This window comes from Myotis nattereri (genome assembly GCF_964212035.1).
Source record: "Myotis nattereri genome assembly, chromosome: 1".
Classification (NCBI taxonomy): Eukaryota; Metazoa; Chordata; class Mammalia; order Chiroptera; family Vespertilionidae; genus Myotis; species Myotis nattereri.
Window position 1 is genome coordinate 216326809 of NC_138075.1, and position 13837 is coordinate 216340645.

The 13837-nt window shown below is 41.4% G+C and overlaps 1 protein-coding gene across 2 annotated transcripts in view; it reads right to left on the bottom strand.

Annotated features, from left to right (window-relative positions):
• Window positions 1–4107: 4107 nt before the first annotated feature.
• ANAPC4 (anaphase promoting complex subunit 4) overlaps window positions 4108–13837 on the bottom strand; it is a 32424-nt gene continuing 22694 nt past the window's right edge. For both annotated transcript variants that reach the window (XM_081097942.1, XM_081097943.1), the window contains 10 exons: window positions 13780–13836; window positions 11850–11943; window positions 9042–9139; window positions 8466–8527; window positions 8349–8387; window positions 8149–8250; window positions 7273–7347; window positions 6262–6435; window positions 5210–5333; window positions 4108–4461 (listed from right to left, as the gene is read on the bottom strand). In XM_081097942.1, the coding sequence (XP_080954068.1) occupies window positions 4234–4461; window positions 5210–5333; window positions 6262–6435; window positions 7273–7347; window positions 8149–8250; window positions 8349–8387; window positions 8466–8527; window positions 9042–9139; window positions 11850–11943; window positions 13780–13836 (1053 nt within the window). In that variant the 3' untranslated portion in view covers window positions 4108–4233. The remainder of the gene's footprint in view (window positions 4462–5209; window positions 5334–6261; window positions 6436–7272; window positions 7348–8148; window positions 8251–8348; window positions 8388–8465; window positions 8528–9041; window positions 9140–11849; window positions 11944–13779; window position 13837) is intronic.

The window sequence follows — 13837 nt, forward strand, 5'->3', positions numbered from 1 at the left end:
TTCCTGGGAGCTCAGTGCCGTCCTCAGGTGCCCGGGCCACACCGGCCTCCCCAGGAGGCGATGGCACGTGCCACCGGCTGTGGGCGGTGCTGTCCTGGACAAAACCACGCTGACCCCGGAGGGTCAAATGTAGGGGTGCAGGGCCCAGCTGCTCCACATGCCACTCCCACGCGTGCAGAAAGTGTGGCTGCTGAGGGCGACTGTGAGTGACGGAACTCTGTAAAGAATGAAGCGCATCACCTGCTACTGTTGGTGCCCCCCCCCCCCCCCGACATTATGGTGGTCACATCACTGCAGGAGGATCGCTGGGGAGCACGGCCACAGGCAAGGAGGGAGGGCAGGGCAGTGGAATGACGCACGCCCCCAAAAGGCAGTGCACGTAGTGGTTAAACACAAGGGTCTTGTACCAGGCTGCCTGGTTACCCATCTGTCCTGCCCTTGCTGCCCGTGTGCAAGTTAGAAAATTGCCCTGTGCCTCAGTTTCGTCACCTGTGAAATGGGGAGGGTGCTAATAATAGCACTTACCTTATAGGACTGTGGTGAGGCCTAAATGCGTTAACGGTGGGATGTGCTTGGAATGGTGCCCGGCTCCTGCGAGGTACTCAGCAGGACTGCTCTCTGGGGCCAGACTGTCTACTGGGAACCTGTTTAGATGACCTGAGATATATATATATATATATATATATATATATATATATATATATATATATATATATATATATACCCAGAGTGGTATTATAAACTCAAGGCTTCACCATAATAGCTTATGACTAGAAACTATTTATATTCAAATGCTCTGACTAAAGACAGAATGTTTTAGCATTTTGCTGAGTATAAAATTTTTATTTTGGAAGAAAATCAAGAAAAAAACAACAACAAAAAAAAACTAGGAAGCCAGAGAATTAGAAAGACTATTATTGTCATAGTCTTTATTACATCTGGCACAAAAATAAAATGTTATGCAAATTTCTATAAAAAGAACACAATTTATCCTGGAGAAGAGCAGCACAGAACAGTGTAGCAAATGCTACTCTTCACCAGGTGTCTCATCTATACCAACCTCAATGCTCTACAAACACTCCTCCACTTGGCCCTCAAACCCCGAGACAGGGACTTCATGACCCCCACTGTATGGAGGTCAGGGACCGGGGTGCACACACTGTGAGTACCAGGGGAAGACCCACTGCCAGGGTCCTCCGCATCCTCTCTTCACTTTTTGTTCACTAAACTCAAAATGCAAACCCAACAACTGCTGCTAAATATAGTCTCTAATGAGCAAATTGGTTCTAAGTATTAACAGCAAGGTTTCTAATTGTATAAAATCTATATCATATATATATATATATATATATACAATGATATATATACAATGATAAACAAGATAATTTGCTCTGTATGTATTAAAACTTAAAAAGAGCCCTGGCTGGTGTTTCTCAGTGGTCAGAGCGTCGGCCTGCACACCCAAGGGTCACAAGTTCGATTCCCAGTCAAGGGCACATACCTAGGTTGCAGGTTCATCCCAGGCCCCAGCATGTGCGGGAGGCAACCAATCCCTGTGTCCTTTTCACATTGCTGTTTCTCTCTCTCTTTCCCCCACCCCTTGCTCCTTCCCTTCCACTCTAAAAATCAGTGGGGAAAAAAATATTCTTGGGAGAAAATTAACCAAAAAAAAAAAATCCTTAAAAAAAGAGAATCAGAAATCAATTTAAACTTTTTCACTTTGACATAAATACAAATCCAGTTCCTAAATACTGGATATATTATATATATTAAAAACATTAGTGAAAAAATGATCCTCCAATAGTTGGGAATGATTCACATTATTAATTTAACTCAATGTTCAGGGAAAGTGAGGTATAAGCCAGGTACATTAATAGAACTATTTCTGATCCCTGGTTCAGGATAAGGGCAGACCTGGAGTCTTGCATTTTATTTACCCCTGTGCTAGAACTGCAAACAGCAACCACGCACATATCAAAAAACCTTTGTAAATTTAATGCTGGAGCCACATGGGACAGATTACTGTCTAATAAAGAACTGGTTGATTACTGTAAAGTTGGAATTCATTCTAAGAACAAGCTATAGTTACTTGTCTCCCAAACCCATCTAAGTTATTTAAATGTTATGTGGGGAAATCGACCCAAGCCATTATGCTCAATTAGTATTTGACTAAGGAGGCAAGAGCATATAATGGAGTCTAGACAGTCTCTTCAATAAATGGTGTTGGGAAAATTGTACAGATACATGCAAAAAAATGAAACTAGACCACCAACTTACACCATACACAAAAATAAACTCAAAATGGATAAAGGTCTTAAATGTAAGATGGGAAACCATAAAAAATCTTAGAAGAATACATAGGCAGCAAAATATCAGACATTTGTCATTGCAATATCTTTACCAATATAGCTCCTAGGACAATAGAAACTAAGGAGAAAATAAACAAATGGGACTACATCAAAATAAAAAGCTTTGCCATAGCCAGTTTGGCTCAATGGATAGAGTGTCAGCCTGCAGACCGAAAGCTCCCAGGTTCGATTCCAGTCAAAGGTTCGATCCCATTGATGTTTCTCTCTCTCTCTCCCTCTCCCTTCCTCTCTGAAAGCAATAAAATATATATTTAAAAAATAAAAATAATAAAATAAAAAGCTTCTACACAGCAAAAGAAACCAACAACAAGCAAGCCCACTGCATGGGAGAACGTATTTGCCAATGTTATATTCGATAAGGGTTTAATCTCCAAAATTTATAGGGAACTCATACAACTTAACAAAAGGAAGATAAACAATCCAATCAAAAAAATGGGTAAAGGACCTAAGTAGACACTTTTTGAAAATGGACATACAGAAGGCCAAGAGACATATGAAAACATGCTCAAAGTCACTAATCATCCAAGAAATGCAAATCAAAATGATAGTGAGGTTCCATCTCACACCTGTCAGAATGGCTATCATCAACAAATCAACAAACGACAAGTGCTGGCGAGGATGCGGAGAAAAAGGAACCCTCCTGCACTGCTGGTGGGAATGCAGACTAGTGCAGCAACTGTGGAGAACAGTATGGAGTTTCCTCAAAAAATTAAAAATGGCCCTAACTGGTTTGGCTCAGTGGAAAGAGCATCAGCTTGCGGACTGAAAGGTCCCAGGTTCGATTCCGATCAAGGGCATGTATGTACCTTGGTTGCGGGCACATACCCAGTGCGGGGGGGTGCAGGAGGCAGCTGATACATGTTTCTCTCTCATCAATGTTTCTAACTTTCTATCCCTCTCCCTTCCTCTCTGTAAAAAAATCAATAAAATATATATTTTTTTAAAAAATTAAAAATGGAATTCCCATTTGACCCAGTAACCCAGGAATATACCCCCAAGAAAACAGAAACACCAATTAGAAAGGATATATGCACCCCTATGTTCATAGCAGCACAATTTAAATAATTAAGATTTGGAAACAGCCTAAGTGCCCTTCAGATGAGTGGATTAGAAAACTGTGGTACATCTACACAATGGAATACTACGCTGCTGTAAAAAAGAAGGAATTCTTACCATTTGCAACAGCATGGATGGATCTGGAGAGCATTATGCTACGTGAAATAAGCCAGTCAGAGAAAGATAAATATCACATGATCTCACTCATTTGTGGAATATAATGAACAACATAAACTGATGAGTAAAAATAGATGCAGAGACACAGAACCATGGAACAGACCATCAAACCTCAGAGGGAAGGCAGGGGAGGATGGGAGGATGGGGGAGAGATCAACCAAAGGATTTGTATGCATGCATATAAGCCTAACCAATGAACACAGACAACGGGGGTGAGGGCATGTTCTGGGGAGTGGTAGTGGCCAGGGAGAAGTCAGTGGGGGGGGAAAGGAGCCATATGTAATACTTTAAACAATAAAGAATTTAAATTAAAAAGAAAAAACTTCCAGTGAATGACTACTTAATTGTAATTTTTTCCAGATATAGGAATGATTTCCGATACCTACCTTTTTCTTCACAATTTGTTTTCTTTAAGCACTAGTTCAGCACACAGTAATATAAAGGAATTTCAGCAAAAAGAAAGTCTATCACAATGACTATACCACTAAGAGAAGATGAAGCGGAATGAGGATAAAAATTGCTGTTTATTTCTTTGTTACACAAAGAGAATTAAAAGTGGTTCAAGACGTCTGAGCCCGTCCCCTGTGTCCTTTCTGACACGATGAGAACATACGAAAAAATGGCACCGAGACTAGGAGTCCAGCTCTGGGTCCAGTTTCTCCACTTTGATGACTATCTCCGGCGCTGAAGCAGCAGCACCAGCTGGTTGGCTCTCTGCCTCTGACTCGGACAACACTTCTTCCTTGATTTTTACAGGCTTATTGCTGGCCTCCTCGTCGTCGTCTGAAGACTCATCCAGTTCCCATTCATCATCGATATCCATTTCAAACACTCTCACATGACGGAGATTTGAGCTTAACTGAAGAAAAAAAAGGCCAAGTACAGAATTTTAAAATGTATGGCTTAGCTACTTATGCATAAGGAATTAGAAATCAGGAGTTCAAAGAATGGTTTTATAGGAAAACTAGAGGCCCGGTGCATCACATTCATGCACTGGAGGGGGGTGGGAGGGAACGTCCCTCAGCCTGGCCTGCATCCTCTCGCAGTCCGGGACCCCCCAAGGGGAGCGGGCCTAAGCTGGCAGTCGACATCCCCGGAGGTGTCTTTAGTGTTGCCATGGAGGTGGGAGAGGCTCCCACCACCGCCGCTGCACTTGCCAGCCATGAGCCTGGCTTCTGGCTGAGCGGTGCTCCCCCTGTGGGAGCGCACTGACCACCAGGGGCCAGTTCCAGCATTGAGCGTCTGCCCCCAGGTGGTCAGTGAACATCATAGAGACCGGTCATTCCACCGTTTGGTTGATTTGCATATTAGGGTTTTATTATATAGGATTATTTTCCCATCAATGTTCAACAAAATCACTAAACTGAAGCTTTCATTTTGCACAAAAGAATCTCCACATGCAATAGTAACAATTTCATAATTAAAATCTAGACTTGTTACTGATTACTTAGTAAGCTTTCTCAGAACAAGAGAACTAAATAGCTAAGGTGACTAACAAGCTCATCATCAACAGAAGCAATTTATCACAAAAAGTTTGTCCTGAAAGGACCATATGGATCCAGTCGCTTCCTCCTGTAACTCTTAGTAAGCAATCTGCAAACACTTACCACACAGGACACCTTTCGAAAACCATTCCCAGCAACATACTGTGCTTTCATGCTTTCCAGTAATCTCCAATGCTTCTCGAAATGCATGGTACGTGTAGGGATAGCACCACACTGTTCATCTAGCCTAGAGAGCAGGAAAAACAGACCCAGGAGTGAAAAGGGGATCACCTCCTGGTTTACTGGGGGGGGGGGGGGGGTGTCAGGGTCAACCATGGGCTCGGTTTCTATCGATATTCCCATCTCCAAGATAATTTTACCAGACTTTGTATAAAAACACTGTGTGCTATATTCTACAAAAATACTATAATTACAAATAAGCAAAATATCTTCTAGGTAAGGTTTTTTATTCTCTTTCGAGGAAAATAAATAAACACATTTTTAAATTAGAGAAAGGATCTGCTTTCTTAAATCTCAGCCAGCCAAAGCCATCTCTTGGAAATGGCCATGTCCTCTCCATGTGGCTACTGAGGCCCTACGTCAGGAAGGGAAACACTGAAGGCAATCTAGGGTAACTAATTCTACTATAAAGTGGGATTAATGCTGCTCCTTAAGAAAGAACTCACAGTGCCAGAACCGGTTTGGCTCAGTGGATAGAGCGTCAGCCTGCGGACTCAAGGGTCCCGGGTTCGATTCCGGTCAAGGGCATGTACCTTAGTTGCGGGCACATCCCCAGTGGGGGGCGTGCAGGAGGCGGCTGATCGATGTTTCTCTCTCATCGATGTTTCTAACTCTCTATCCCTCTCCCTTCCTCTCTGTAGAAAATCAATAAAACATATTTTAAAAGAAAGAAAGAAAGAACTTAGAGAAGTCCCATTCTCCACCCCAAATAACACCCAACCTTGTTCCGGCACATACCTACTGATGTACTAGTAAAGCAAAGGAACAGGAGAGCTGTTAAAGCCAGTATTTTTAAAATAAAAAATATGACTGACTGTATGATTATCCCTGGTTAACTGTTATCTAGCATACATAAAGAACTGGAACATATGACATACATTAAAAACATTGTAACCGTGATATCAGAAAGAGGAACTCACTGATGAGTTAGTTACCTTGTAGAGTAATTCCCAGTGAACTGAAATTCTGCAGAGTCTTCACAGTCATACACTGAAGACAATGGCAACTGGACCAAGAGTCTGTCTCTTCCTTCGCGCCCTACAGTGTCCTTCAGAACCACCGTCACAGTTTCATCATCATAAAACTGTGCATCTAGACAACTGTAGGTGCTAGAAGTGAAATGCGTTTTGTTACCTGAAAGATGATCATAACTACAGAGACAATATTGGATGCATAACATACTCGTACCAAGCAAAAAAAAACCTGACGATAAAAAAAGTCAAGCGACATTCTATACAATAACACTTGAAATATATCATTAGTTTGCACTAAAAACACACTTACTTATATTCGGATTATTCACAAAAATAACTAAGCCCTAAAAATAGGTAATCGTGAAAAAATAAAAATCTATAAGGTTGGTTCACAGTTTCAATGGTCAGGCCTTAAGCCTGTGGAAATTCCATGAATGATTCCTTATATGTATTTTGAGTTAGCCGCACGGAAAGTAAAAACAGGATTTACATGTGAAGACACAATAACCTCAAAGGCGTTATCGTAAGATGCTTTTATGTGAGGAGCGAGAAAAAGACCGGCCTCTGCGTAGTGTCAATTCTGTCCTCCGCAAGGCCGCAGGGATGACTTAGGTGCTGTTGTCCTTTTGCACCCTAAGAAAATCCCACCGCACGAAGAATAATGTTGGTCATAACAAGAACCTCAGCCAGGTGCCCCTGCACCACATTACTTTCTTACTAACAGACAGGGAACTAGCCGAGAGGTACTAAATATAGGACACCGCTACATAAATTCCCGCTGCAGCGTGGTAAGGTTCCAGGGAACCCTCTCTGCAAGTATACAGTGTGTGGCAATCCCTCCCTTGTGCTGCAAGCAAGGAAGGCCTTGTAGGTATACATCACTTAACTGAGTCTAACTATATTCCTGTAATTCACAGGACAAAACATATACATACATATTTATATACCATCCAAACAGAATTCAAGATTTACCTTCTCCTCACTTTCTCAGTTGTGGCATATGTGAAGCTCCCAAATTTAATAGCAATTAGTCCATTGCTTACAGATCTTGAAGAAAGAAGAGGGGAAAGAGAGACTTTGTGGAACAACCCGGATAGCCAATAATCTAAACGCTTGAAAGAACATGATTATCAGTGTTAGTGTATCTACCTAAACCCCAAATCCCAGACCCAAATCCCATTATGCTCACTCTAAAACACCAGTAACTAACTTAAACACCTAGAGAGGTAAACCCAACATCAACATTACAACTTGGTTTACAACCTTATGGTCACCAAAGTAGCTGGACACCTTACACAATTAAGGACATCTGGAACAACCAAATGATTTCACACCGTGGTCTCACAATATGTCCTGGAAATTCAGGTTTAAACCCATTTCAGATACTAATGGCATCCTGAGTCTGATCTACCTTTCAGAACTATCCCTGTGGGTTCTCAAAAGTAGTGTCTGTGGGTGAGGCCTCTTGTTGAATGAAAGGCATCCTTAACCTCAGGTAAAGGCCTTCCTATAAGGAACCCAAAGTACAGTTCTAAACTCCTACAGGTTCATGAGCTGTAATCCCGAGTGTTCTGCTCTTGATTTTTCCTGAGCCTAAAAACCATCCTCCATGTAACTGCTAGACACCAATATAAAATCGGATACTCTGGAATCAGAAGGGATCATATAGCCTCCTCATCTGGCACCATCGTCTACCTAGTGACATGAAAAGTAAGACTGAGAACAGCTCACGGACACGTCATAAGGCAGGTTAAGCAAAACCTGGAATGTAGGGAAGAGGAGCTGTATGTTTTATGATTAAGAATAAAATCTTATCTCTTCTGATTCAAACTTCAGATGAACACTTACTGGGAAATATCAGTATGTCTCCTTAAGATGCACATTTTATAAATTGAATCTTCTAAAATAGTAAAAAGAAGATAATGTAGATTTGAAGTCTTATTATTCCACCTAAGGGAAAAAAAATTAATGTCAAACATGCTATGCTGTTTTCAATGCACAGAACAAAACTGTATTGTTCACATGATAGGGAAGAAACACACACTTACAGAAAAGGGAATTTGAACAATCTACGTGTAGAGTCCTCACTAAAACAAAAGGGAAAAAATTAATAAAATTTTAAATTGGCTGCTGAATTATACCACCCAAAAGGCAAATAGAATTACCTTCTAGTATCTTTATATAATGGGATACAGATTGCTTGATTCATTGATTTTCCAATTACATCCTAAATAAAATAAAATTTAAAATATCATTAGAGCAGAAAAACACTGTACAGAAAGTGAATGACAAGCATTGGTTAAGTCTAGTAAAACAATCATCTATATCTTCAAACCTTTTACACAAGAAACTTTAATGACAGTCATGACAGTAAGGGAAAGAGAGAGACAATTCTGAGCTGGAAAGCAGCTTGGAGATAAGCACGTAGGCCCCTGAGAACCACCCCTGTAGTCTCACAGCATTAATCACCCACCCTTCGGTAGTAAACAAGAGACACAACAGCTCCGTAACTAAGAACGTTTATACCAAATACTAAAGATGCCAACGCTTTCATCTTTTTGTCTTTAATGTGTGTAAGAAACTCTAAGAGGAAATATTAGGGGGAACCATATAAACCTGCCAGCTTTGTTAGTCAAACGCATTTTCTATGGTTCACCTTAATAACTATGATCATTAACATAAATGAGCCACACACTATAGATGTTATTGCTCCTACACAAAGGCATGCATTTCGAACTTACTGCTGGCTTTTGCAAACATTGATCAATAATGTTCTCCATCCGCCTTTTCACAAAATGCAATGACTTTCGAGGATAATAGGGAAACAGCAAAGGGCTTTCTGGTTTCAAAGAAAAACAGAAACAAACAAAGCTATAGTCGACCAGATGATTAGAAGGAAATATCTGTCATTAGAGCCAGCCCACACCGCTTAGGTGAGGGTGGGATTCTCCCTGGACACTTCGTCACCCCTTCACACCACCTCACTAAAAACACCCCTGCCTTCTGTCACCCCTGCTGACCGCCCACTGGATACAACCACACTGACTACAAGCTGAGTCCGAGCAGCCTGTTACTCCACATGCTATTTTTCCCACCGAAATCCAACAGGGCGTTTCTGTTGGCTGTAAGAAGAAAGGGGAGATTTGGGAACCATAAGACATATAATGAAACACAGTTCATTCTTCTCTCTTCTTAGCCACAGTGGTGTGACAACAGCAGTCTGGTGCTGTTTTGGAAGATTGTGATACTAAAAACAGACACAGGAGATAAGAAACCAGTGCAATGAAAATAAGCTCTTTACTTGTAAAAAGGCTACTTTTTCAGTAGAAAGTAATTTCTAATTTAGCATTTACTGACACCAACTATGCTAGGTTCTTTTTATAGCAGTTTTTTTTTAAAAATATATTTTACTAGAGGACTGTTGCACGAAAAAATTCGTGCAATAGGCCTGGGTCCTGGGTGCCGGTGCTGCTCCGGCCGGAGCCGCCTTCACAGCCCTCGCTGCTCTGGCCGGAGCCGCCTTCAGTCTTCGCTTCACCGCTTCACGCCTACGTATGCAAATTAACTGCCATCTTTGTTGGTGGTTAATTTGCATATCTCGCTGATTAGCCAATAGGAGGCGTAGCGAAGGTACGGTCAATTTCAATCTTTGTCTATAATTAGATAGGATTGGATTTTTACAGAGAGGAAAGGAGAGGGATAGAAAGCTAGAAACATCGATGAGAGAGAAACATCGATCAGCTGTCTCCTGCACACCTTCTTACTGGGCATGTGCCCGCAACCAAGGTACATGCCCCCAACTGAAATCAAACCCGGGACCCTTCAGTCTGCAGGCCAACACTCTATCCACTGAGCCAAACCGGTCAGGGCTATAACTGCTTACAATACTTGTACAAAGAAAGCATCATATTCTCCATTTTACAGATTACAAAAATAGGCCAAGCCTTGGTCAGAAGTTTGGGACTTTCAGTCCCAACCCCCAACATCTGGGAAGGGAAGAGAAGGTGGAGTTAAGTTCAATCACCAGTGGTCAATGCCTTCATCAGCCATGGCTGCATAATGAAAACTCCATAAGACCCCTCCACAACAGAGCTTGGAGGGCCTCGGGGAGGTGAGCACCTTGAGGTTCTGGGAGGTGGTGCACTGGGAGAGGGCGCCGTGCCCCCTGCCAATTCCTTGCCCTGTGCATCATTTCTAGTCGGTTGTTCCTTTATAATAAACCAGTGATCATGGTCTTTCTCTGAATTTTGTGGACCATTTTAGCAAATTATCAAACTTGAAGAAGGGGAGTTCTGGGAACCCGCAACTTTGTCACCAAGTGGGACAGAAACATGGATCACCTGGGGTCCCCACACTTGTGAGTGAAGTCAGAAGTGGGGGCAGCCTGTGGGGCTGAGCCTCTAAACGGCAGCGTCCAGTGCTAACTCACGTAGCTGGTGTCAGGATTAAATTGTAGGACATACACTTGATGTCGCAACTGGTCTCATGAGGAAAAAACCCTCTAATTTTGGTGTCAGATGTGCTTTGTCAGTTGTGAGTATGCAAAACAGAATTTATTCTTGGATTATTTTATTAATTATTGTATTATTTTCCATATGAACAACTGAAAACCTACTTTTGCCCCATCCAGTATTTGTTGCCCTGAAAAAGAATGGACTCCCAGGGTTAAAACACAAGAGCAATAAGCAAAGTTCTGGGCCTCAGAGAAGTCCTCCCACTTCCTGCTCTCCCTGCCTCCCTCCCTCACTCACTCATTCGGATAAGCAGCAACCAGATCCAAGTGGCAGAGATTACATCCGAGTCCAGTTAAAAACTCGGCTCTAGTTAGCGGAATCCTAGCTCCATCACTTACTAACTTGTATGTGCCTGGGCCTTCTCTAGCCTTGTTTCCTCATCAGTAAAATGAGGATAACAGGACCTTCCCCACAGGTTCTTCTCAGGACTGAAGGAGATAATACATGTAAGGATCTAAGAAATAGCTAAACTGGTCAGATTACTCTTTCAGAAAGCAAAGAACACTTTAAAAATATTCTCATCTAAAATGGTGATCTTCGGATGTATAGGATGGCTGCTGTTTTGTGTTGTATCCCTGATAATGCTGGGTAGGAAAAGTTTTACCACACCAACATTTTAAGATCCTAGAAAATGGAAAGCATAACAAGGAAACAGGAAAGCTGCAACCTCAGGAGAATACACGGATGCGTCCACTTTTAGGAGTCAACAAACTGGCACCGGCCAAGCGGCCTCCTCTGACTAGCAGGCTCTTTAGTCTTCTTCGCAATATCCTATTTTTTATAAGGTACCATATAGACAACATCATACTTAAGAATAAGCAATCTTACTACAGTGCAGTTAACAGTGTTTTTGATCATGGTAATGTCATACACTTTTGTTTTTTTACTGTTTCTCTAATCAAATAAAATGGACACAGAAGATAAATCTAAAGAACTTAGGTAAATACTCAGCAAGGGTTCAACAAAACCATGAGTGGGTGCACTGGTCTCAAATAATAAACACGCTGGCCAACACCTCCTGGGCCCATGCAATACCTTTCAGGTGGCTGCTGTTCTGAAGGAAGTCATACCACTGGTTTCCTTCTGTGTTAGGGGGTGACACCAGGTCATCATCTTCATCTTTTAAATACTACAAACACAGAATTTAAAATCAGGCTTCAAACTGTTTACATTTAACATTCTTCTATGTAATAAGTTAGTCTGTTTTACTGCCAAGTCCTCTTGTAAAGTGCCCTGCTGTTATTCTAAGGGAGGTGATCAAAATTTGCTAAATACCAAGCAACTAAAGAAACTGCTAACAACTAAAAGATCAGAATGCTGTAAACGTACAGGCCGTAAATTGAATTTAAATTTTGAGTTCTATTTTCATGAAGCATATTTTAAGCTTATACATGTAAGTCTATAAATTAATTTGAAAAAAGTATCAACTGTCAATCTACTCTGGCAGTAGTTCTCAACCTGTGGCCACGGACGCTTCCAGGGACTCGTGAGGTCGGTACTGTTCTTACAGGGATGCCACGCTGTCGTGTGCCCTTTCGCTGGAATGACACTTGCACTGATGGTCAAAAGCTCGGGTGGGAAAATCCCCGGCATCGTCACCAAGCGTCGAGCAGTAGCACCAAACCTTCCTAGCCGCCACTGTCTTCCTCTTTGCCACACCCCCCCAGTTTCACCATCTCTGATGAAGCTATTGAAATTATTGATTTCATTAACACTCAGCCGTGGAGTACGGGTCTCTTTAATGTCCTGTGTGACAGCACCAGGAAGCATCCATAAGGTACTTCTACTTTTGCACACCAACAGGGAGAGCACTGGACAGCGCAGCTGTGACGTAGCCGGGCACTTTTTTGCTGTTAACGGAATTCCATTTTTATATGAGAGAATGACTGGCAAAAAACGATTATCCATTCTTGGGTACTTGGCAGATATATTTTCTTGAAAATAAAGGAAGTGAGGCTGTCACTTTACACAAAATAACTTGCTGGTATTGGTTGCCAATGATGAGATTTAAACATTTATGCCAAAATTAAAATTCTGAAAATCCTGTATCTGTCACTGTGTAACTGACAGCTTCACGGGACTTAAAGACAGATGAGACCGGTGGTGACAGGAACAAAACCCGACTCTGGGATTCTGCATGAAGAAAGGTGTCGGCATGTGGAAGATGTGCAGAACTCAGTGAACCGGTATTTTCCTAGTGGCAATACATGACATGACAAAATCATGCCTGGGGGACAGACCCACTCAAAGTGCCAGGCAGGTGAATGGATCTGCAGTGCATTAGAGAACGAAAGTCCACTGATGCAATTTAGATTCCACGTTGAAACTAACCTTTAATATACCATCACTTGTCAGGATTTGGTGCAGTATCAGAGAATACCCACAATTATCTACATCGCTACTAACATACTTCTCCCTTTCCAAACACACACCTGTACGAAGCCAGATATTCTTTATATAATTAACCAAAACAACGTATCACAGCAGACTAAATGCAGCAGCAGATAAGATAATCCAGCTGCCTTCTATTAAGCCAGACACCGGAAACTTGTGGAATTATAAAACAATGCCGCTATCTAATACGTTATATTTTCTACATGATAGTTGTTTTTCATTGAAATTATTCATATTAACATGTAATGGAACTGTTATTTTTTAATGAATCAAGAAATATTTTATTGTTTCATTTCTAATTGCTAATAATATCTACCATTGATAGATACGCCCCACAAAAGAGCTATTTAGGGTCCTCAATAATTTTAACAATATAAAAGGATTCTGAGACCAAAAAGTTTAAAAACTGCTCTTCTTTAGTTACTCCACTAAAAGGGCAGGGCTACTCTATAACTGGCCTTATATTACTTTCCATAAACTCTGGGTAATAAAGACTAACACTGCTAATGTTTTAAAATTAGTTTTTAAAAATTAAAAAAAACGCACACTAAATTAAATGCAAAGTCCATACCTGACCAACTTTTTCAACATTAAAGTATTTTCCTTTTCGATTATAAAGGTCTGGAGCC